The 25,508-nt window shown below is 36.7% G+C and overlaps 1 protein-coding gene across 10 annotated transcripts in view; it reads right to left on the bottom strand.

The window, feature by feature from the left end:
- Positions 1-25,508, bottom strand: part of UTRN (utrophin) — a 545,759-nt gene that overhangs the window by 54,747 nt on the left and 465,504 nt on the right. For all 10 annotated transcript variants that reach the window (XR_009690701.1, XM_061130409.1, XM_061130407.1 and 7 more), the window contains 5 exons: positions 20,609-20,810; positions 14,073-14,158; positions 8,109-8,266; positions 5,717-5,883; positions 4,678-4,789 (listed from right to left, as the gene is read on the bottom strand). Coding sequence is in view for 9 of the 10 variants with exons in the window: in XM_061130409.1 (XP_060986392.1) it covers positions 4,678-4,789; positions 5,717-5,883; positions 8,109-8,266; positions 14,073-14,158; positions 20,609-20,810 (725 nt within the window). In the remaining variant the exon portion in view is untranslated. The remainder of the gene's footprint in view (positions 1-4,677; positions 4,790-5,716; positions 5,884-8,108; positions 8,267-14,072; positions 14,159-20,608; positions 20,811-25,508) is intronic.

Genomic DNA, 25,508 nt, shown 5'->3' with positions numbered 1-25,508 from the left:
CATTTCTGTAGATACATGCTTTACTATAATTTCATAAAATATCTTCATAAATTAGGATAGTTAATTCATACACTATTAGTCATTCTACATCTAAAGGCAAACACTGTCATAGATAATACAGTGTTTTTTCAAGATACATTTGAAAAAAATATTTTTTGAGCTTTGAGGGTTTAAAATAAGGCTTATAAGCTTTGGAAAGCTTTTACCAACAGAAACATTCAGATTCAGTTGAAAAACAAACTTGAATGGGAAAGAAATCAAGTCAGTAATGTGACTAGGGCATTTTCCTAACCATAAGTGGAGATGTACTATAAGAAATGCCAACATCAGGATTTATACAGAAAGGTCTAATCCATTTAACATTTAAGCAGCAGTGCTTACTATGACTGTATTGAAAAATTCACATTTGAGTTCATTTTATAAGCAGACATCAGATGAGTTGACGGAACACCGGATAACAGATACCATAAACGAATAAAGCTCACTGAAAGAGAAAGAAATTTTGGAAAGCAGTTATATCAAGTAATTCATTACTATTTGAATTTAACAGTATGTCTTTCAAAGATTCAATTTATATATATTTTTAGTCATTTTTATCAAAAGTTGTGGGGTCAAATGCAGAAAATAACCTGCCCTAAGAGGTGACTGATGAGGAGGCTGCTGATTAATATTGCTATGCAAACTTCAGAAAGGGGCAAAAAACCCTTCCAGGACACATCTTCGAAAAGGAAGCCATTCTATATAATGCAGGGCAAGCTGTACTCTTAGGCATGGTAACAGTGATTTTGCAAAGATTGGCAAGCTTTGGGTAACAGATTTTATCCTAAAATGATAGCCAGAGAGTAAAATTCATCAGTGTATCCGTGATTCTCAGGTTCACCCCACTGACCACAGATTGATGCTGAAGAGCTATAGATTTCAAATTGTGGGTGTTTGTCAAAATCTTTATGAGTTATTATTAAGAATCACTATGAAGGCCAAGAAAAATAGTAATTTTAAACACCTTTATTGAATTCATTGTTGTTGTTTAGTCTCTAAGTCATGTCGGACTCTTTTGTGACTCCATGGACTATAGCCCACCAGGATCCTCTGTCGATGGGATTCTCCAGGCAAGAACACGGGAGTGGGTTGCCATTTCCTTCTCCAGGGGATCTTCCTGACCCAGGGATCGAACCTGGGTCTCCTGTGTTGGCAGGCAGCTTCTTTACTGCCAAGCCACTGGGGAAGCCCTGCTGACTTTGCTGCTGTTGTTTAGTCGCTCAGTCGAGTTCGACTCTTTGCAACCCCATGGACTGCAGCACCCCAGGCTTCCCTGTCCTTCACCATCTCCTGCAGCTTGATCAAATTCATGTCCACTGAGTTGATGATGCCATCAGACCATCTCATCCTCTCTCATCCCCTTCTCCTCCCGCCTTCAATCTTTCCCAGCATCAGGGTCTTTTACAATGAGTCAGCTCTTTGCATCAGGTGGCCAAGTATTGGAGCTTCAGCTTCAGCATCAGTGCTTCCAATGAATACTCAGGACTGATTTCCTTTCGAATTGATTGGTTTGATTTCCTTGCCATCCAAGGGACTCTCAAGAGTCTTCTCCAACACTACAGTTCAAAAGAATCTATTCTTCCATGCTCAGCCTTCTTTATGGTCCAACTCTCACATCCATACATGACGACAGGAAAAACCACAGCTTTGACTGTACAGATCTTTGTTGGCAAAGTAATGTCTCTGCTTTTCAAAATGCTGTCTAATGACTTTATACATCTTAAAATGTGTAGTCACTTTTATACATCTTTAATGTATATTTACTTTATGATTTTTCCCATGTTGACATTAGTCCTTTATAATCAGTTTCCTAAATTTCTAGCTGTAATTATGCAAATTTCAATATATGTGTTGTGCTGCGCTTAGCTGCTTCAGTCGTGTCCGACTCTTTGCGATCCTACGGACTGTAGCCCTCCAGACTACGCTGTTCATGGAATTCTCCAGTCAAGAATACTGGAGTGGGTTGCCATGCCCTCCTCCAGGGGATCTTCCCAACCCAGGGATCGAACCCAGGTCTCCCACATTGCAGGTGGATTCTTTTTTTTTTTTTTGTTCTACCAGTTTATTGCTACCAACCCATCTCCCTCCACCCTCATGCACACATGCTCAGTCATGTAACCCCATGGACTGCAGCCTGCCAGGCTCCTGTGTCCATGGACTTTTCCAGGCAAGAATACTGGAGTGGGTTGCCATTTCCTTCTCCATGCAGGTGGATTCTTTACCATCTGAGCCACAAAGGAAACCCAAGAACACTAGGTTGGGTAGACTATCCCTTCTTCAGCAAATCTTCCCGACCCAGGAATCGAACTGGGGTCTCCTGCATTGCAAGTGGATTCTTTACCAACTGAGCCACCAGGTAAGTCCTTCAATATATACTTCTCCCCGATCCAGAGACCTTGTAGTGATCAGCAGGGGTCTGCACAGGCTGGTAGCTGCATTTCTCTTTAATCTCATCTCTTACCTTTCTCATTCTCTCTTTTGTGAAGGGAGAAATTCACTCTTCGTGAAACTCACAGTTTCTTTCTGTTCCTAGCCTTGCTGTTCTCACCTCCTTCCCAACCCTAGGGCCAGCTCTGCGGTGGTGTGACCTGTGCAGCTACAAAGGGGTGCACGCTCAGAGTCTCCTTGAGCTTGGCTTAATGCTCTGCTGTTACCATCTTGAAAGTCTTAGCAAATTTTTAGCAAGGGGCCCCATGTGTTTACTTTGCTCTGGGCACTTCAAATAGCCAGTGCTACCTACCACACTCCCGTTGTGCAATAATACACTCCATTTTCTTCTATGCTCCAGTCATGCCAACCTCTTCCCCACCTCTGGTTCCTCTTTCCAAAATACCCTTTGATACCAGTTCTTTACACATCCAATTCTTTCTCATCCTTCAAGCTCAACTAAAATGTTAATTTCTCCAAAAGACCATCTGTGATTTCTTTATCTAAAGTGCCTCCTCTAATCTTCTACCTCATTATCCATTTATTTCTTTCGAGGCACTTACTGCAATCTGTAATGATCTCATTTATTTGTTTCCTTGTTCTCTGTCACATATCTCCTCCTCCCGAAAAGAAAGGAGTAAGAGTGTCAGTGATCTTGTCTATCTTAGTAGTACACTGAAGAATTATCAGAGCCAAAAATAGCATCTGACACATGGCAAGTCCTCAATATTTATTTGCTGAGTGAATGAGCATGCTAATCATAGTAATAAATGGTGCTTCACAGATTCTCTTGGCATTTTTTTCCTAAAGTTATTATGCACTGCATTCCATCTATTATAATTCAGCAACATTCTAGAGATTTTTTTCCTCCACATATATGGTACTTATTTATTTGACATCAGATACCTAAGAATGTGAGTGAGATTTATGTGTGTATTTTGTAAGTATTGCTGCCTTTCTGTCAATTTATGACCCAAAAAGTAACTCAATTCCCTAAGCCAAAGAAAATGTACAGCTCTACGAATAAATTTTGGTTCACTCTTTGGAAAGAAGTTGAGAAATAGTTATTGACAGAAAAAGAAGATAATGTCAGAAAAAAATATTTCAGATCAAAGGAACAACAGGAATCAGTATCCAATACTAGATGAAGCATTAACAAAGTGTTATAACAATGCAAAGTGGTGAAAATATTAGTTGCTCAGTTGTGTCTGACTCTTTGTGACCCCATGGACCCACCAGGCTCCTCTACCATGGGATTCTCCAGGCAAGAATTCTGGAGTGGGTTGCCATGCCCTTCTCCAGGAGATCTTCCCAACCTAGGGATTGAATGTGGGTCTCCCACACTGCAGGCAGATTCTTCACCATCTGAACCACCAGGGAAGCCCAATGTAAAGTTGCATAAACCTCTTCTGAAAAATAACTTGACATGAAGTATTTTAGCCACTGACTCAGATCATCTACTTCTAAGTGCTTTATTCTATAGAAATGTAATTTATGTAATATATGGAAAGTTATTTTCACAATGATATTTATTAATGTTGCTTATAATATCAGAGAATTGAAAACAAACTAAAGGTTGAAACCTAACGGAATGGTAAAATAAATTATAATAATTCACTCCCACATTCTGTAACTAGGAAAAATGATACTGCATGACAACATGTGGGAATACTTTTAAGATGTTCAGTGAAAAAGCAGTATCAAAATCACAGAAATATGAAAATAAAGCCTTAAAATCAGAGATACAGAAGAATATTGCAAGGTAGTTTATTCAGCAGCTAGATTTTTGACGTTTTTACTTTCTCCAGTTGTCTAAATTTTGTTAATGTAAATACAGTGTTTAGTCATGTAAACTATTTTAAGTATGTCTAAAAAAAAACAACTTCTCATCACAGTATCATTTTTAATGTAGGTCAGTGTGAGCTCTCAAAAGAGTTAGCTACTAAGAATGTTAAGTTCAAAGTCAAAACATGGATGTAAATAAAATTTAATAAGTTAATTTTTCTAAAAAAAGGGTATAATTATTCTGTGCTAAAAATTTCAACACAGATGTATTTGCCTAAAAAAAAACAAGAAAAAAAAATTATGGTTAAGCAATTTTGAAACGGACTTTTTTTCAGACAGTATTAAAACTGAATAATTTTAGACACTAATGAATGAAACAGCAGTATGTTAAAAAAAAAAATAAGCAAACAATGGTTCAGTACTCACAGGTATACAATATTCCACCATTGGATAATGCAGTTTGTGACCTTTTGCTGTTCGACCCGAAAAAAAGCAACTCTGGCAAACATCATAGTTAAAATGCTTCAAGCTTCTATACCTAGAGAGAGAAAAAGAAAATTCTTTGCTTTGTAAGCTTATTATATAGCCTAAAACACTCACTTGTGGTAAGGAATTTCACTCATCTGAATCACAGTGAAACTAAAAGTTATATTGGCCAGAAATATATAGAATTTGCTTTTGTAGTATTTTAGCTCCAAATTAGGACAGAAAGAATCTTAAATTTCACAAAAGAAATTAAAGAAACCATCTCCTAAGTGAGGAAGAAAAGGCAAATTTTTGTAGATGAAGTCTCTAAATCATGTTTTCATCTGTTTCAACATAATGAGATGACAAATATCCATGTCAAAAGATTTTCTATAATGTTGAATGTGAATGCAAAATGACAAAGAAAAAAGTTATGTTTATTAGCTTAACACATCAAAATTTAAAATATCACCTTTACCATCAATAAAAAATGAATCTCAAAATTCCCTGACAAAGACTCCTTGTGTGAAAGTTGGGTTAATCTCCATCATATCAAACTCGGCAGAAGTAACATGAAGTAATCTGATTACTTCTCAGTTAGTATTTAAATGCTACTTCTTGTTTACCAAGTTTGATCTCAATGGTCTTAGAACATCACCAAATTCCATCAGGGTCATATATACATAAAGAGTCACGCAAAATATTATGCACATGGACACTTCTGTGACCTATGTAAATATAAATTCAGAAAGATCTCTGCTTCTGGAGCCAAATAGTATAAATAAGAACGATAAAAAAATAAGCTTCATGTACTGGCTAGTTGAGGGAATGCTATTTTCAGACAGATGGTACATATCAAGCATACCACTTCTTTAGGAGGCAACCGCCCCCCCTCCCCCCAAACGGGAACAAGTGGGAAGGAATAATGGACAAACACTGAAACTACACAAATGGAACAGAAAACAAGCCTCCTGGCACCACTGGTAGTGGAGCACCCTACCTGAATCCAACAATTGGACATTCTTTACAGATGTTGCATTTGGCCTGATGCTTTGCAGTCTCAGCTGCTGCCACGCGATGTAGAACCGGCAGCCAAACCATGGACTGTGGCTCCAGACGCATCCAATCTATAAACTCTTTCACACTTATCTCTGGCTTGTTGTTATTCTGGGCAAGAAACAAGTACGTTAAAAGTGAAGAAAATGTCTCCATTTAAACTGCAGCAACTGTTGCTGCTTCAAACTCTTCTGAAAATCTGTATAGAAGTAAAAGGAGAATTACAGAACTCTTTCCAGGTCACTTAAATCACAAAATATTTAAGGTTCATCAGGGAAAAAAAAAATTCTAGAATTGGAAAAGAGAAAAAGAAGAAATTGTCATATACAAAGAAGAAAAAAAGTCTCAATATCTTAATAGACTCAGATTAAAAAAAAAAAAACCCAAACTCATATAATTCTAGGTGCTCTTCACACAGACACTTTAAAACTATAAAACTCATTCATCTAAGACTGCAAACACTGAGAAAGTAGACTCACTGATAAGTTCCCAAACTTGAAAGCCATTGTAAACGCTAAATAAAAGCTGTTATTTCTACAGTTCGCCAGTTTTTCTTATAATTCTTTGATTGTTTTTATGTGATAGAAACAAAACACTACAGATAAAGTTGAAGACCTAATTTTTACTTGCCACTCTCCTCACTGCATTCACTTTCCTTTTTCTGTAGAAGAAACCGCTATCATACATTTGTATATACTTTTTTGGTCTTTTTATAAATTTTACTTCACATAAACGAATCCATGACCCCCAAAACTGTTATTTCTCTGTTCTTTTTCAGTCCTGGTATAACATCACACCAGGAGCACATTACCATGAATATATTTTGCAGGATTTCCAAATGTATTGTGATAAATTGTATGAAATGTCTTGGTGTCTTTTTAAATCCTAAGACTAAGTAATGTTCACATGTGCAAAATTTAATTTGTACCAACATCCATCTCCTGCTGTTGTCAAGGTCATTCTATGAACCAGCACATATGAGAATCATATTTAGAATTTTCATTCGGTATTTTTTGTTATCTCTAAAACAACAAACGGGGCTATTATAAAATGTAATAACCCATAACATCAATTCTCCTTAAAGAGATGGTGTGAGCATTTTTTCCTCAGCAGTGATAAATCACTGGATATGGAAAAAATATCTACAGGCTTTTACTTTATGCATATGCGTAACATCAGTAGTAACGTTCCTAAAATGCTTTTCTATACAATAAGCATCAAAAAGAAACAAACATGCTTTTCCTGTTTAATAACACTAACTTAGATCAGTATAAAATTTTGTATATCATTCTCCTTTTGTACATATGTCTCAAAGAAAACAATGCAATTTTAACACATCTTAATATTTTAAAAAAATCTTGCCTATAAGGAGCTCAGGGCAATTTTATTCATTTATTTAATAAACAACTATTAAGCAGCTATGATGTTCAAGACGCTGTAGATAGTCATACAACAGCAAAAAGAAACAGCCCTTGGTCATGGAGGTTTGTTGTTGTTCATTTGCTAAGTTGTGTCTGACACTTTGAGATCCCATGGACTGCAGCCCGCCAGGCTTATCTGTTCATGGATTTCTCTAGGCTAGAATCCTGAAATGAGTTGCCATTTCCTTCTCCAGGGGATCTTTGCTGATCCAGGGATCAAACCTGTGTCTCCAGCACTGGGAAGTAGATTCTCTAACACTGAAGCACCAGGGAAGCCCTCATGGATCTTAGGTTTATACAGAAGAAGAATAACCCACTAAATCACTAAACAGATAATTATATAATTCAGTATATAATTATCAATTTTAATGAGCATGTGAAGAAGGCAGAGGAGATTCAGGTGAATATAGCAGGCACACACAGCTTCATCTGAAGGAGTCAGAGGTTTTTCAGAGGATGTGAGATTTGAGGGAAGATCTAAAGAATGAATAAGGATTAGCAATGAGAAGAGAGTTTGTGGGTAGAGGGTAAAGAACATTCTGAACAGAGGGCACATGTCCAAAGAGATGAGCACCAGAACGAAGGAACTAAAACAGCATGACTGGACAACAGACAGTAAGGGGACCAGTGGTACAAGGTGACGTTGGGGCAAAGGCTGGGCCTAATCATAGCAATCTAGTGGTGCATGGTCAAGATTTGAGGTTTTATCCATTGAGGGACAGTGAGTCTCCTTGAAAGGGTTGCTGTTTCTTGAATCAAATGTGCTTTAAGAACTAAAATATACACTTCCTGGGATGGTACCCAGCATCTTCCACCACCTGGGTCCAGCCCAAGACCCCTGTTTCATTTCTCAGAGCATCCTCAGTACCACTCCCCACACACTCTATACACCAACGATCCTTCAAAAACTTTCACCTGTTGGAAGCAGCTGCGAACACTGGGCTCAATATTACTGCCCCCGAAAGCTGCTACCTCCCCCAGCTGCCGAGGGATCTGGATCGCATCGTGCAGTAACAGGCCGAGCTGTCTCTGGTCACACATTTCCGTGGGCCCCGCCACTTCCTTAAAGAGATCTACAAGGAAGAGAGGCAAGCGGTTAACCTCCCATACTGATCTTTTAAGTAAAATATACCTTTGGTTGTGTGGGATGAACGATGCAGACTGAAAAAAAAAACTCATGGGGACGTGCATTACATTACTTGTCTCCTGCACTCTGACAACTCTGATATTCTGTATGTTTGTAATCAGGAACTGGTTAAGTACATGTTTCCTAGAACAATCTACTGTAGTATATGAGTAAATATGAACAGACCAATAAATACAAATTTCCTTTTTAAATGGCCAATGTATGCACATGGATTCATTCAATGGTTTCAAATAGGTTTCCCTTCTGACTGAAAAAGAGAGAGCTAAAACCAAGTTTTCTCTATGACTTGTCAAAGGAATGAATGTACCTGAAGCAGTAAATCTTTAAATTTTAAAAGATTTGTTCATCAACTTTTTGTGTTCACTTCTAAATTCAGTATTTATTAAACATATGTATTTTAATTTCTTTTAAAGTTTCTAGACTCACATCTACTTTGCAAAAGAAACATTAAACAGTACAAGGAATTGTCTTTTTTTTTAGGGTGGTTTTTTTTTTTTTTTGCCCAGTCTCTCATTCCTTATCAATGATAAAAATTATTTTTGTTTTACTTCACTTTATGCAACAAACTACATTAATTCCAAGGTAAAAGACTTAAGAAAAATACATAGTTTCATAGTTCTTAGGCTTTGCTATTCATTTAAAAATGTTTAAAAATTGTTACCATATTTCCAGCAACAAAGTTAACATACTTAAACAAGTTACTTTTGGAGTAGGGAGAAATTTCACATAAAAACAATCCACTTCATTATAGAAACGAATACTTTTTGGAAAGAAAATTTCAAGTTCTAAAAATTCAAAATTGTACAGATTCTAAAGGGTTTTCATATGAGGTTTTCTAAAAATAGAAGAAAGGAGACTAAATATTTTTTGGATCCTAAAAACCATTTTCAAACACCTGATAAATGAGTATCAGATCAAAATGTATCATTCCTCTGCCCTCTCCCCCTTTTCAAAGAGAATAAGACTAGATTTAACACTGTCAACAGTAAATTTTCAAGCAAATAAACCAAGCTCAGTGATATTGACACAGTAATTATAATGAAATATGACTTTAATTAAAAGCATACATAGGGAAAGCAAATTCAATTAAAATAAATTTAATTTTTATCATTTGTTCACTTAGATTTGGTTAGAGTTTACATGTTTCTTCTCATTTGTTAAAAATAAGACCATTCTAGCCAAAATTATTTATCTAGAGTTCTTATGTTTTAATTAATTTATTTTTAATCAAAAGATAATTGCTATACAGAATTGTCTTGGCTTCTGCCATACATCAACATGAAACTCTCACTGTTTGCAGATGACATGATACAATACACAGAAAACCCTAAACATACTATCAGAAAATTACTAGAGTGAATCAGTGAATTTAGCAAAGCTGTAGGATACAAAATCAATACACAGAAATCACTTGCATTTTATATGCTAACAATGAAAAATCAGAAAGAGAAATTAAGGAATCAATCCCATTCATAATTGCAATAAAAACAACAAAATATTTAGAAATAAATTTACCTAAGCAGACAAAAGAACTGCATACAGAAAACTATAAGACACTGATGAAAGAAATCAAAGACAACATAAACAGATGGACAGATATTTCATGCTCCTGAGTTGGGAGAATCAATACTGTAGAAACAGCTATACTACCAAATGTAACCTACAGATTCATTATGATCCCTATCAAATTACCAATGGCACTTCTCACAGAACTACAACAAAAAATTTCACAACTCATATGAAAACACAAAAGATCCCAAATAGCCAACCCTGAGAAAAGAGAATGGAGCTGGAGCAACCAACCTTCCTAACTTCAGACTATACTACAAAGCGACCGCCATCAAGACGGTATGGTACTGGAACAAAAACAGAAATACATAGACCAATGGAACAAGATAGAAAGCCCAGAGATAAACTCATGCACCCATCGGCACCTTAGTTTTGACAAAGGAGGCAAGGATCAGCCTCTTTAGTAAGTGATCCTAGAAAAACATGTAACTGGACAGCTACATATAAAAGAATGACATTAGAACACTTCCTAATACCATACACAAAGATAAACTCAAAATGGATTAAAGACCTAAATGTAAGGTCATAAATTACAAAACTGTTAAGAGGAAAACATAGACAGAACACTCGATAACATAAATCAAAACAAGATCCCCTATGACCCACCTCCTAGAGTAACGGAAATAAAAACAAAAATAAACAAGCGGGACCTCATAGAACTTTAGAGCTTGTGCACAGCAAAGGAAACCATAAACAAGGTAAAAAGACAACCCTCAGAATGGGAGGAAACAATAGCAAATGAAACAACTGACAAAGGATTACTTTCCAAGATATACAAGCAGCTCAAAAAAGTCAGTATCAGAAAAACAAACAGCCCAATCAAAAAGTGGGGAAAAGACCTAAACAGACATTTCTCCAAAGAATACATACAATGGCTAACACACACATGAAAAGATACTCAACATTGCTCATCATTAGAGAAATGCAAATCAAAACTACAATGAGATATCATCACACACCAATCAGAATGGCCATCATCATAAAGTCCATAAACAATAAATGCTGGAGAGGGTGTGGAGAAAAGGGAACACTCTTGCACTGTTGGGAGTGTAAACTGATACAGCCACTGTGGAAAACAGTATGAAGATTCCTTAAAAAACTAGGAGTAAAACTACCATATGACTCAAAATTCTTATGATTCTCAGAGTAAACCTGTTCCTGGGATGAGGCCTCTGAAATCAATAGAGTTGATGCATACATGTAATAATAATCTCTAGAGACAGTGCACATGTTCAGCAAGATCCATCCTGCCCACCTTTCCCCTTTAGAGGAAGACAGCTACACTACTATGCCACTAGTAAGGTAAAACTACACGCAAAACAGAAACGATTTCCTAACATTCCGACATATTTCTGAAGTCTTATAGAAGTTCACATTTTGATGTTACAGTCAGATACAATAAGGAGTGTCAGGATGTGGCGATGGATCATAGGAAAGTCTCAATCTAAATATAAATAAGCAAAAAAGAGATGCAAAAGGCCATTTGAAAGCATCTTTGTAAATGTGCTCTGATGAGGCCAGGAAACCACTGAGCTATATAGCAGGAAAGCCATGGTGCTGTTAGAACCTAATCAAGCGACATTCCCAGGAAGTCACAAAGAGAAAGAGGGTGTCACGGGGTAAACACACTGACATGACCATTGCAAAATCAATGTTTAGATGGATACCAATTCACCCAGAAGAGCAGCTCTGCCCCTGAGTGTGGAGAACAAATTGTCCTGAATATTAATTCCAACAAAGAAAATAATAATGAGAAAGTGTTCTGATACCACTGGGGAAATCACAACTGGAATCAGAGATGCTAAGGACCTCAAAGTAAAAAACAAGCAAAAAAACAGAGAATATTCTGAGTCTCAACACTCTCAAGAAAGATTTAAAGATTTCAACCCAAAGATTTCTTATTTAATTTCTAAATGGCATGTGTGTGCACGCTGCGTGGCTACAGTTGTGTCCAACTCTTTGTGACCCCATGAACCGTAGCCCACCAGGCTCCTCTGTCCATGGGATTCTCCAGGCAAGAATACTGCAGTGGGTTGCCACGCTCCCCGCCAGGGGACTTCCTGACCCAGAGATTGAACCCACGTCTCTTATCTCTCCTGCATTGACAAGTGGGTTCTTTACGACTAGTGCCACCTGGGACGCCCCCTAAACGGCATACTTCATGGATTAAATTAAATATCAGAGGTTTTCATTGCAGGGCTTCCTCTTCCCCTGCCACAATCTGAAACTTTAACATTGAATTATACAGAGTATTAAGTTCACCGATATTTGTGGAAAGTGTGTCCACTGTAGTTCGAGTGTATGACTACACATATGCTGAAATACCTCCTCAATTGAAAGATTATACATTTCAGAAGTATGTGTGAATGTATGTGTGTAGATAAGAGATTTTTTTTTTTTAATATATATTGCATAGAATTTGGTTTCTACTCTAAACCTATAGCCACCATGTTGTAACTCTTTTGGCTTTAGATGACTCTCATAATCAGCTTGAAAAATAAAAGGAGGAGGAGGAACTATTGATCTAGAAAAATAGATCACCATTACATTTTAATAGTATTCATGATAAACTCTGCAGTTGTATTTACACTCTTTTCAGAGTAGGTTAAGCCCCATGACATAACTGTAACTTTTCAACAAACCCTAAATTCTTTCAGGAACACATGAAAACAGCAAATCACAGTTGATTTTAAAAAGTCCTTTTCTAATCTGATACACTGATGATTTCATTAACATTTTTCTTTCTCACTCATTATAGTAACAATATTTTTAGCTTTGAAAATGATATCTTTTGACAATTATGATGCTGAAGACAATTTAAATTCTAGATAAAGTGCCACCACGCAAAAGTCTGGGTAAAGATTTTTTCTGCATGGTTTACTGAGTTCTGACTCCATCAAGGCACCTCACCTCCTGATCCTACAATCAGCTTTTCAATTCATACAGATCCACGTCTCTTTTCATTGGCATTCTTTCCAAACTGTGTAAGAACAAGCCATCATGATTTAGCCCTGGAATTCAAAATCAAACCACCTCACAGCCGTCCCAGAAAATAAATGCATTTTAAAATGTATTCATGTTCAGAGAAGATGCAAAACTAAAATTTATAGAAGCTGAGGTCAAATATTCTCTTGTCTGTGGTATCTTCCATTCATGAAATATCCCCCTCTCCCTGTCTCTCGAAAGTATGGATAGATGTATCTATACAGAATCACATGAGGCTATGCAAGACATAATCAAGTAACTCATATTTTATGGATATAATTAAATCAAAAATTTTACAGTAATTTGGAGACATAGCAGTATTTACTACCATTTATTCAACAACTGCTATTTTAGGTAATTATTTTCAAAGCAAGAATTATTAGTTTCACTCTTCAGTTGAAGATTTGCTAAGTTTCAGCTTCCTGAAATGTGAAATGGGAGTATTCTTACTACCTCTTAGCTGTTGGTATTCAGTGGAAATACCCCAGCCACTAAGCGGTAGAGCTGAGATTTGAAGGCAGGTCTTGCTGGCTCCTAAGCCTGTTTGTTTCCAAATGCCAAGATGCTGACCTTTATTAACTGATGGTTAAAAGGTCACCACTGACTTATTTGCTGAATAAAAACAAATACAACAAAAAAATTTTTTAATGTACTACTTTTAATTTTTCCACACTATAAAATACAATTATTTGTCTCACTATAACAGTTGTAGTCATCCCAATTTTCTTAAGCATTGGAAATATATGGAAATAGAAAAGGCTGTAGGTTTAGAGTCAGAAAAATCTACAATCTAATTCTAGCTCCACAATTACTGTCTCTGCAGCCTTAACTAGATTCTTAACCCAACCCCAGCATTTTTTTTTTCCAGCTGGAAGATGGACATCACAATGCCTATATTATGGGACAATCATTCTAAGAATTAAATGAGATATAGTCTGTAGTTGGTTCTTACTTCATCAAGGCACCTCACATCTTGATCCTATAAATCAGTTTTCCATTTCACACAAGTCCACATCACTTCGCACCAATACCCTTTGTCTAGCCTAGTACATGTATAGTCAAGGTTTTTAAAAAAATGGGAACCATTATTACTAGCAAATCACAAAATTAAGTATCCAATAAATTGTTATTATTATTATTACTAAAAACAGTACTGGTAAAGGAAAAGTCTTACATACATCTGTATTTTTCTTCTAACAGGCCTTTGGAGAGAGCGATCAATCCAATCTTCAGACTCTGCACTCTTATTTTTCCAGTCCGGCCCCTGAAATTGTAAGAATCTCAGTGTGTTAGATGCCTTTAAAACTTATAGAGTATGTTAATTATTTCTGGATGTCTATTTTCTTGAGGGTAAACCATAAAAAAGCTGCATCTTAATGCAACTTTCTATTCAACTTTATTAATTAATGTGAAGCCCATACCATAAGTTCATGACAAATTTTAACAGTATATTTGACTTAGTCTGGAAGAATATACAGCCTAAAATCACTTTACACAACATATGAACTAGAAAGAACAAAATAAAGCAAAATGAAAGTGCTAATTATAAAGCTAAAAAGATTTTATTTTTATAAACACTGAATTAAAATTTGTTAATAATTATATATGCAATATACAAAATAGCTACTGAAAAAAAAAAAACAGAATAGCTACTGATATATATAATATGTATGTGACAATACAGCAAGAAAGGGATAATGATGTATCTAAAAACAGATGTAAGGAAATTGACTGGAAAATTAGCTCTATATTGAGGGTTTATAACTTGCTGAATACTTAAAACACTTGGTCTTCATTGATTTTTTTTAGCTCTGTCAATGCAGATTCTATAAATTACTACTGCAGTTATAATAGTCAATGATCTTAAACACACAGGTGTGCAATCTTTATTTGGGAAAGTATCAAATTACAATTAAACACAAAATGTATTTAATTAACACTAGGAAATAGCTTCATATTATGCCAATGAGAGATCATTTCAATTTCACATATACTTTGGCTAGAAGAATAACTTTATGTTTAAAAGCACAGAGTTTTATTTATTTTTTTGTTAAAGAATTTTAACAGAAGTTAAAATCTTTCGTTAAAGTTGTATTTATTCTTTTGTTAAAGAACAAATGAGTTGTTTTATCAGATGTCACGCTGCACTGGATCTTGGGGCTGTGGAAAGGAAAATGCAGAAGCTACAGACATTAATAACACATGATCCTTGCTGTGAAATAACACACAGTCTCGAAAAAATAAAGATAATAAAGACTGCTATCTTTACTATTTCACATAAGCAGGATCAGTTCTCAATTTCAGTTTTGGTTGTGAATTTTCTTGGTTTCCATACACAAATACAACACATTCAAAACCTGTAACTAAATGTTTACATAATTATACGAGTGCATAAAATTTAGTAATTCATAACATTTAAAAACATATAAATATTTGTCTCATTTAATTTTAGATAGTTTATTGTCAAACTGGACTTAAGTCTGACTTATTGATATTTTTATTATTAATGCTAATTGATATCTTTCATTCTCAAATTATAAATACTCAAGTAAGTTTCTGTATTCACACAATGACATATAAAGTATAAAATAAATTTATAAAAAGGAAAACATGCTTAGGGATTAGTAAAATGTATTTTCAAATAGTCCCTTGTGGAAATTCCTTGACTGTCCAGTGGTTAGGACTCTGTCCTTTCATAGACGAGGACTCAGATTCAATCCCTGGTTAGGGAACTAAGAGTCTGCAAACTGTAGGGCACAGCAAAGAAAAAAAAAGTCCCCTGATAGCCTAGAGTTTATAACCTGTATTAAATCATACCCAACAAACATACTGAACCCTTGCTATGTATGTGTACAACATTCAGAACTGACCTATGAAATAACTAATACTTAAATTTTAAAATAAATAAACCCATTATAAGCAGAAATCTAAACTTTACACGCACATTCCAGTTTCTCACAATTATAGAAGTACAGGTTTCAAATTAGGCTTAAACTAAACCATGCTATGAAGTGTGTTTCTATTTCATATTTTTAAGGTCTTTCCTAATTATCACATGAAAAGAAGACCGTGTCTGTTTTTTACCCTCCAAAACTCAGGATATTATATTCTCTGGACAATAGACTTGCAGAAAATAACAAAAGGCCGTGCAAATGGACTAGCACATGAATATGGCTAAGGACAAAGTAAGCCTTTAAGGGGAAAAAAAAGATCAAACTCATACATATTGGAGGCTGACCTCCAGTCAATGGTGACTGTACAACAAAGCAACACCATCAGGAAGACTATTGGAAATGTCAATCATCCATTCATCGCACCACCAATGCTTAGGAAGGCTTACTGAGATCCCAGCACTGTTCTGTGTACTGTAAGACACGGTTCCTACCCATGCCTAGCTGGACAGGTGAGACAAGAAAACAGATAGAGAATCATAAGGAAATACAAGATCAAGTACAAGATCACTGTGGCTGACTAGTCGTTAATGATTGGTGTTTAGCCTAAGTCGTTATTAGCCTCACAGCATTTGATAGAGAAGCCTAAAATCAGACATTGAAGACATGACATGGCTAGACTACCCTGACTAGGAGAAAGCAAATTATCATAGGAAAAGCCCAGACAAGGGGACAGAGGAAGGGGATGTGAGCACTTAGAGTCAAGATCCATCAGGTACAGCAAGAACGTGCATCAAGGGTAAATGATTGATGATGTTGCCCAGGTTATATGGAGCCAGATGATAGAGGGCTTTGATATTAAATATGTTACAGAATTTGAAAGAGAATAGGGAGACAATAAAACTTTTTAGTGAGTGACTATACTTCAGTATTTAGTTCCCTGATAGTTTTTATAAGTTCTCCTGAAATTAATTCAGCCAGAAAGATATGTATTATACCTTATAAATAAAATTATATGCACCTTGGATAGTGGGGAAAATGACTTAACAATGCATCAAATGAGATTAATATTTTCTGCAGGGACAAAAATATTTAAACCAAATAATCCAGACTACTGCTTTAAATCTTGATTTAAATAAATTTGATTTCCATTATTTTTAAAAGGAAGATTGTAGAATTAAGACTTTTTAGCCCAGGAAGATTAAGACTGAGTGAGGCTGTGAACACATAAATGGAATCAATCTTATCTTTAGAGTTTCTAAGGTACTTTCTAAATATACTAGATGATTTGCCCTTCACAATCACTTATGTATGAGAAGCAGAGGAGATATTTTTATCTCAGCTTTTCATCTGAAAAATTGAGATGCCAAAAATTAAGTGGTTCCCAAGTTATAAAGCAACCAGAACCAAAAATTTGAATTCTTATCCTCCACAACAGAAGAAAATAGACTTTTTTCAGACAATTCAGAATATTAGAAGGTGGCACATGTTAAAAGCTGAAAGAAACAGTAAACAATATAATTTATAAAGTCCCATTCTTCTTAGATATGGCAGTATAGTAGGAAAAATCAAGTGATCATCAAAAAACCTGAATACTAGTTACATATCTACCACTAAAAATATACAGTAGGTAGCTGTGGATAAATTGTCTTATCTCATTGGGTCAGTTTCTCAATCAGTAAAAAAAGGACAGAATGGAAGATCCTTGAAGTCCTTCTGCTTCCAGAATTCTAGGACCTTCGGTCTGTGCATCATTTGTTATTTCAAGAGCTGGCTGAATATATTTCAATAGCTAAAAATACCAGGTCTTGTTGCAACATGCTACACAAAGCAATGCAGTTTAAATAAATATATAGAAAAATGTCATATTAACTGAATGAATAGAAGAATTTGGTCATGATACCATTTCCAAGGTTCAGAGACTTCTTGGGGGTCCATAATATCCTGGTGCATTGGATGGAGTAGATCACAGTTCTATTAGTTTCTCAAAGGAAACTAATGACTTGAAAACAGCTAATAACTCTTGTTTGAAGTGAAGTGAAAGTCACTTAGTCATGTCTGACTCTTTGCGACCCCATGAACTACACAGTCCATGGAATTCTTCAGGCCAGAATACTGCAGTGGGCAGCCGTTCCCTTCTTCAGGGGATCTTCTCAACCCAGGGACTGAACCCAGGTCTTCAGCATTGCAGGGGGATTCTTTAACAGCTGAACCACAAGGGAAGCCCGATATCTCTTGTTTAGATAAATGAATAAGTCATAGTTGCTACAGAAATTTGGGTAATTAACTCTGGCCATCTGAGACCACCATCAGAGGAGTAACTGTTTTTTCCTTAGCTGAATTAGTGGTGCTTCTCTTCAAAATGGAAAACTCAAATGGATGGCCACTGCTCTAACCCAGCATGGTTATTGCTGTTTCTTTGGCATGCTGTTGCTGTTCAGTCACTAAGTCATGTCCAACTCTTTAATGTCTCCTGGAGTTTGCTCAAACTCATGCCCATTGAGTCGGTGATGCCATCCAACCATCTCATCCTCTGTCGAGCCCCCTTCTCCTTCTGCCTTCAATCTTTCCCAGCATCAGGGTCTTTCCCAATGAGTCAGCTCTTCGCATCAGGTGGCCAAAGTATTGGAGTTTCAGCTTTAGCATCAGTCCTTCCAATGAATATTCAGTTGATTTTCTTTAGGATTGACTAGTTTGATCTCCTTGCTGTCCAAGGGACTCTCTTTGGCATGGAAAGGGGATAAATCCTAAAAGCTCTTTTCTTTTAAAACAGAGAATTTCAAAATACTGTCTTTCTAAATAAGAAACACTTATCTCTGTGTTGCATTTCTCATGTGTTCACATTTGATGGTAGAAAGTGATAATGTGCCAAAATTTAACTCCCTGGAATATGAATCACAACATTTCACACACTGCTTCCTTCCCAATTAAGTGGCACTATTCCCTTTGGGCGGTCCAGTGAAAACAGCATATGTACATGTTATGGGCTGAGCTGCATTCCCCTAAAATTGATATGTTTCAGTCCTAACTCCCAGTACTTCAAGATGCAACTATATATGGAGAGCCTTAAAATTGGCAATTAAGTTAAAATGAAGCATATATGGTGGGCTCTAATCCACTATGACTAGAGTTCTTAAAGAACATTAGGACACAGACAGACAGAAGAAAAACCATGTGAGGACACAAGGAGAAGAAAGCCATCTAAAAGCCAAGGAAAGAGGCCTCAGAAGAAATCAGCCCTGCTAACATCATGAGTTTGGACTTTCAGCCTCCAGGACTGGGAGAAATAAATTTCTGTTGTTTAAGCTACCTAGGCTGTGCTGTGATACTTTGTTACGGCAGCCCAAGCTCACTAATATAGTGTGTTAGAGTCACAGATAATGACAAAGAGAGGGCAATTTAACATCTTCCCCAGTTCTTCCTTACAATATAGATCAAAATGCACACCTCTATCATACTCCATAGAGCTAAGGAAGTTCTTAACTATAGCTTTCTGGGACATAAAATTAAGTGAAACGTTTTGTAGATGAAACACCTAATTGATCAGTTATTTTAGTGAATTTACTACAGAAAATGTCTCTTATAGGTTTAAAAAAAATTGAAGATCAACTTAACAGTGAATTAATGCTAACAGGCATGTTTTATCCAGGAAGTATAAAAATTGGAGTTAAAATGAAATGCATTAAAATGTATTAGACAAGGAGAGAGCAAAGCCCATGTTCATCATGGTAATGGAGATTCATGCTACCTGTTCTTCAGGGAGTTTCTTAAGAGCTCTCAACCACACAATGGCAATTTGATTATTAAAAAAGGCTTTGCTATGATATTCGTAAGTAATGAAAGATAAAAGATTTTTCTAACCCAAAGAATAAATGAATGTTAATTAAATCATCCTGAAAGCTATTGTAACTATCATTTACTTCTTATATAGAATCAATCAGCTGCTTGCATTTATGAACTATCATCTATTTCCTTTCACTCTAAATCAAATAAAAAACTGATAAGCACAAATTTTCATATAGCTAATTAATGGAAAATAACTTTCAGAGTCTAAGAGAAAGACAAAAGTTCTAATTTTCTTATTTCATCTTTGCATACTTTAACCCCCTACCAGAAGAATGAATAATTCCTAATATTTCAGAAATGTCAGCCCACAGCAGGGCTTTCTAGAATTGATTATTTCACAAATGCACTGTCACATTCAAGAAAGTCAAATTAATGGCAAATGAGTCATGCTGGAAGTAGGGAGTGCTCTCTATGTAACATTGAGTATCTAATCAAATTACAGATATTAGAGTGGCCTAAAGCATATGTTATTTAAAACAATATATACACATAACCACAATTGCAATAAATAAAGCCAATACCAAAAGAGAAATTAAATCCTTTTAACTGCCATCCAAATTGCTCTTAAGTAGTCATACAAAAAAATGCAGAGTGGATTATAATGAACCAATAAATTTTTAAACTCAAAACAATAAATATGAAATTTCATCTTTTGAAAAAATACTCTAAAAAACTGAGGAAGGAAATCAGACTTTTTTCATTAGGTTTCCTCTAGCACAGAGACTAAAAACACTACAAATTTGAAACTGAAGCAAGATCTTAAAATCATAGATGGACATTCTTTTTTGTTCCATTGTTGGTTAAGAACTCAATTTCTGGAAAGTCATTCCTTCTCAACAATTAACATAAATATTTCCACTGGGAAAAGTACTTTGAAAGTACTTTCTTAAAAATTCACTTACAAAAATTCAGATATTTTACACTGTCAAAAAATTTCATCAAATGATTATATTTTAATGGAAAAAATGCAAACTTACGTATCATATACATTGAGTAGCCAGTTGAGACACATATCCACACAGAGAGGAACGTTGACCAGATTCTTATGCATTTGTTCAAGGCCATCATAAGTTGTTGTCAGACAGTTGATGACATCTGGAACACTAAGAAGCTGATCATTTTGGTTCAGTTTGTGCTGTTCGAAAACTTCGTTTGTTGTATTCAACTCTAAGAGATCCACTAATCAGGTGAGAAAAAGGAATATGTACAGTCACTACATTACAGAACAACGTTGAAACAAAGTCCTTACAGTCTTAGTTTTTAGCTTGATTCTTCAATTTAAGAATCTATCCTTTTTAGCTAATTTCAGTTTTTAAAGAAATAAACAGCATTTCCATTTGTACATCTCTAAACTCTTCTTTTATCCACATCTCTTACATTCACACTTTTGAATCTATATTCCTGACAATTCTCAATATGACCTCATTTTTCACTCTATAGAATATTAGTTTTTCCTACTTTATTTTTCTGGTTTTCCTCTCTTCAGCCTCTTTGTACTTCTGAATGTAGGAAAGCATAAATCTCTAAGTCTATTCCTTATGGGGGATGTGTGTGTGAGTGTGTGTGTGAGTATGAGTGTGAGTGTGTGTGTGTGTGTACTCAGTCGCTCAGTCAAGTCTGACGCTTTGTGACCCCATGGACTGTAGCCCACCAGGCCTCTCTACCCATGGTATTTTCTAGGCAAGAAAACTGGAACGGATTGCCATTTCCTAACCGTAACAGATACAGAGATCTTCCTGACCCAGAGACCTAACGTGAGTCTCTTGCATCTCCTGCATTGCCAGGCAGATTCTTCACCACAGTACCACCTGGGAAGCTCTATTCCTTATGGTAGAACACCTAGAATATGACACTGCTCTTTTTCAAACTCCTGAGAACAGCCCACTCACCACTCTCCCATACATTCTTTATATCACTGTGAACCTGATCATTCTTAAATAGTTTCTCTACATGCACATCATTAAATACAAAGTTCACTGAAGATATTTAGTGCCTAAAATAGGTTCTGTAGAAAAATAATAGCTCTCCACTGCCTACTGAGTCAAGTCTTATCTATGTTCTAAGTCGCTTCAGTTGTGTCCAATTCTTTGCGATCCTATGGACAGTAGCCTGCCAGACACTTCTGTCCATAGAATTCTCCAGGCAAGAATACTGGACTGGGTTGCTGTGCCTTCCTCCTGGAGATCTTCCCAACCCAGGGATCAAACCCATGTCTCTTATGTCTCCTGCACTGGCAAGTGGGTTCTTTATCACTAGCACCACCTGGGAAGCCCAAGCCTAATTTATAAGGCCCTCAAAATCTGGTGCCAAACTGGTTTGCCTTCCATGACACTTTGGCAAATAAGTAACTTGTAACTAGGTAGGGGTGAAAGAGGCTCACAGGCCAGGACCCCCAGTCATGACTCTCATGTATTTCCTTCCATGGCTTACTCTTCATGGATGGAAACTCTACACGGGCATGGCTGGTGCTAGAGCATGCAGAGTGGGCACAGAGCAGAAAATAGAAGAGCCCTGCTCTCAAAAATCACCAGTCTGAGAAGGAGGATAAGCATTCTGATGACTTAACTGAAAATGCCCTAAGAGAAGACATGGATTTCTACGAGAGCTATTACTGCCAGGGGAGGAGAAGCAGCCTAGAGAAAGCTCCCTGGGAAGGTGGGATTTGAAATGGACCTTAAACAATAGATAAGACACAAGAGATCCATGTACAGCAAGGAAAGAATTCCAGGAAGAGAAAATTGCTTGAGAAAAGAAAAGAATTCAAAGAAGTCTAGGCAGCTCCAAGAAATGATGACGGCAGTATGATGGTGTGTGGTCACACACGGGGTGGCGTGTGGTTACTGTGAGGCAGACACACAGATGGCAGGCCATGTTGGCCCAGGCGAGGCCCTCCAAGGCCAAGAGGAAGAGTTTGGACAAATAGAAGAACTTTAATCTTTTCTTTTAATTCTCTCTGAGTCAATCAGTAGCTAACTGAAAACAGGAAAACACGTTAGATTATCAAATCACCACATATCTATACATTTATTGAGTATGGAGATGATGTCTAAATATAAACCTGTAGGTTTGGAAAATTACAGAACCCATGTGAACTTAAGGTTTGCTCAGGGAAACTACTGTGTTATAAAATTCTTCCCCAATCGCCATACTTAACTTTTTAACATTAAAAAATAAGCTTCAGAAAACTTTTTTTATATGTAAATAACATTTTCGTTTTGCATAATACAAAATTGTTCTCTCAAAAATATGACCTATTTTGACAGTTTAATAAAATAAACAAACAGCTTCCTTTGTATCTTTTTTAACCACTGAATAACCAGTAATTTTTAACTTTTAAAGACATTTATGAAATGTGTCTACTTTAGCGGCTTAAATACCATAGAATGATTTATTTTTTTTTCCTAAGCTATCTACAGTGGTAAAGAACACCTTTAAAATTGTACAGATTAAAATGATTTCTAAATCAACAGAGAAGTCATTTCTTTCAACAGAGAGAGAGAACATAAAACACACACATGTAGATAAAAGATGAATCCATTTCCTTCAGATAGTAAAATTTCAGCTAATTACAAAAGTGACCTGTGTAAGCATTCTAGATGGTGTCAGAAAAAAACATAAAGAACCATCTAGAATTTTCATCGTCATTTTTACCCCATTTCTTGGCACGGTACACTATTTTCAATTATAACCTTGAAGAGGACAGGAGTAAAATTCAAATTTGTTCTTCAGAATGCTTGACAAAGAGAAGTGCGTAATAAATGACAGAGCCATAGAACTATAATTCCACACAGATATAGAGAAATGTATTCAAATACTGCCAAAATGTTCTAAGTTTTCTGAATTCCAACACTGATTCTGCCAGCAACAGAGCACCGCTATTACATTCCCACATGGCATGAAGTGACAAAAGACCGAATTCCAAAAAGACCACTTCCTGGATCAGGCTGTCCTTGAATTTTTTCTAGAAAAGTCTCCTTTGTGATACACTTTGTAGCTGTGACAGTGATTTGCCACATCCCACAGACTACCATGTCTTCAATTTTTAGTGATTTATTCTGACACTTTACCTTCGTGCCTAAGCCAGGAATACATCTCCCTGAAGTATGTCACATTTAGGTACCTTTAACGACAGACTACATTTAAATCACAGAAAATGATGCTTTTCTCTTTTCAAAGAGAGACAAATGACGGCTCAGTCATGCAGCAAATGAAATAAACAGAAGAATCATTTTCTACCAACTTTAAGGCTTTTCTTTAAACCCACAATGAAGCAGAGGGGGTTGAATGGAATTGGATCACCTTTCTTCGGTTCTACAAAAACACACAGTTTAGCATCCGACCTTGGGCTTCTATGACTCTCCTCCTCTTGAAATGTTTATCCCTTCATAGCACCTTTCCTAGCTCCTCTTCCCCAGACATCTCAGAAATGTCAGTGGTGCTCAAGGTCTCATGTCTGCCCTTTCCCTCTATAAGCCTGATGCTCTCATTCACCTTCATTACTGTGGTTATTACTTCTCTCTGGAAGACTCTAGATTCTCTTCCTCATCTCCTGCTTGAATATCCGATCCACATTCCTGCTGCTTTGTTCCCAATCAGAGCTATATACTATCTTCTTCCAGGAATCTCCACCTTAATGCGCGCAAATAAAGGTCTTGCCTTTTCATGACACAGCAATCCAGAGATGGTTAGATAGGAACACTGACTTAATGGGCATGAATTTGAGCAAACTCTGGGAGATAGTGGAGGACAGAGGAGTCTGCCGTGCTACAGTCCATGGGGTTGCAAAGAGTTTGACATGACACGAATTAGTGACTCAACAACAAGGCTGTTACTACCGTCCATAGATCATTAGTCTGTAACTCCCGAGACACCCTAACACTTTCTTTTCACTCTCTGCAATCTATCAAGTACCAAATCCACCAGTCCTTAGTTCTCCCACCTGCTCACAGATCTGTGTTCTCATCTCCCCTCCAACAATCAGCTTTCATCGTCTTTCACCTGAGCTCTTACTTGTCCTCTGTTCCCTTGGTACTTTGATCTTAGATATCGCCTAACACGTACACCCACGAGTGGCTCTATCTCCTAACTTACGCAAAACAGAAAGCATTCTATAGTATCTCAATCTATAAAGAAAATATCCAAATATCAAATATAACACTGTGAGAGTCTGAAGAACAAACAAGTGTCACATTAGAAAAGAACTGAATCTATGAGATGCAAAATCAGGAGTGACCTAATTTGGAGTAGAGTAGCCCAGAAAGCCTGCTTAGAGATGCATGACAGTTAAACTAGGACCTAAAAAGAAAGGGAATGAGCTCTTCAGGCAGGAGGAGCAGAAAACAGAGCTTGCCCTTTCAGCATCCTCTCGAACTACAAGGGTCCACTGTGGGCCATGATGAATGAGGAGGATGGAGAGACTGGCCGTGGTAAAGGCCGTTCCATGCGGAGGGCAGCAAGGCTGTTGGAAGCAGGGGGGTTGTGTCTGAATTGACATTCCTTGAGTGTGGGAACAAAGTCTCTACTGTTTTATCCCCTGCTCAATCTGGAAGCCCAATAAATGAAAGAACAATATTAGCAACGACAGCATGCCCTCTTGGTGAGGACACTATGATGGGCGGAGATTTACACAGAGAGAGACAACTGTTGATTCAAAGCAGGTGCTGGTGCAGACGGCGCAATCCTCCTCACATTATCTGTCACACAAAGGCACGCGAGGGGCGCTCGATGGGAGAGAAAGTCGTTACAGGCCATCATAAAGTTCTGGAAAAGCTGGAGGCAGGTGGGATTCGCTTGTAAATGTTTCCAAAAGAAGTAAATTTTTAACAGCATTGGAAGGGAATAAAGGGCTGCAGACAACTGCAGAGGAAGGGTCAAGGC

The sequence above is a fragment of the Dama dama genome, chromosome 26 (genome assembly GCF_033118175.1).
Source record: "Dama dama isolate Ldn47 chromosome 26, ASM3311817v1, whole genome shotgun sequence".
In the NCBI taxonomy this organism is placed as follows: domain Eukaryota; kingdom Metazoa; phylum Chordata; class Mammalia; order Artiodactyla; family Cervidae; genus Dama; species Dama dama.
The sequence above is the reverse complement of the archived record's forward strand: the minus strand, read 5'-3'. Positions and strand labels throughout refer to the sequence as shown.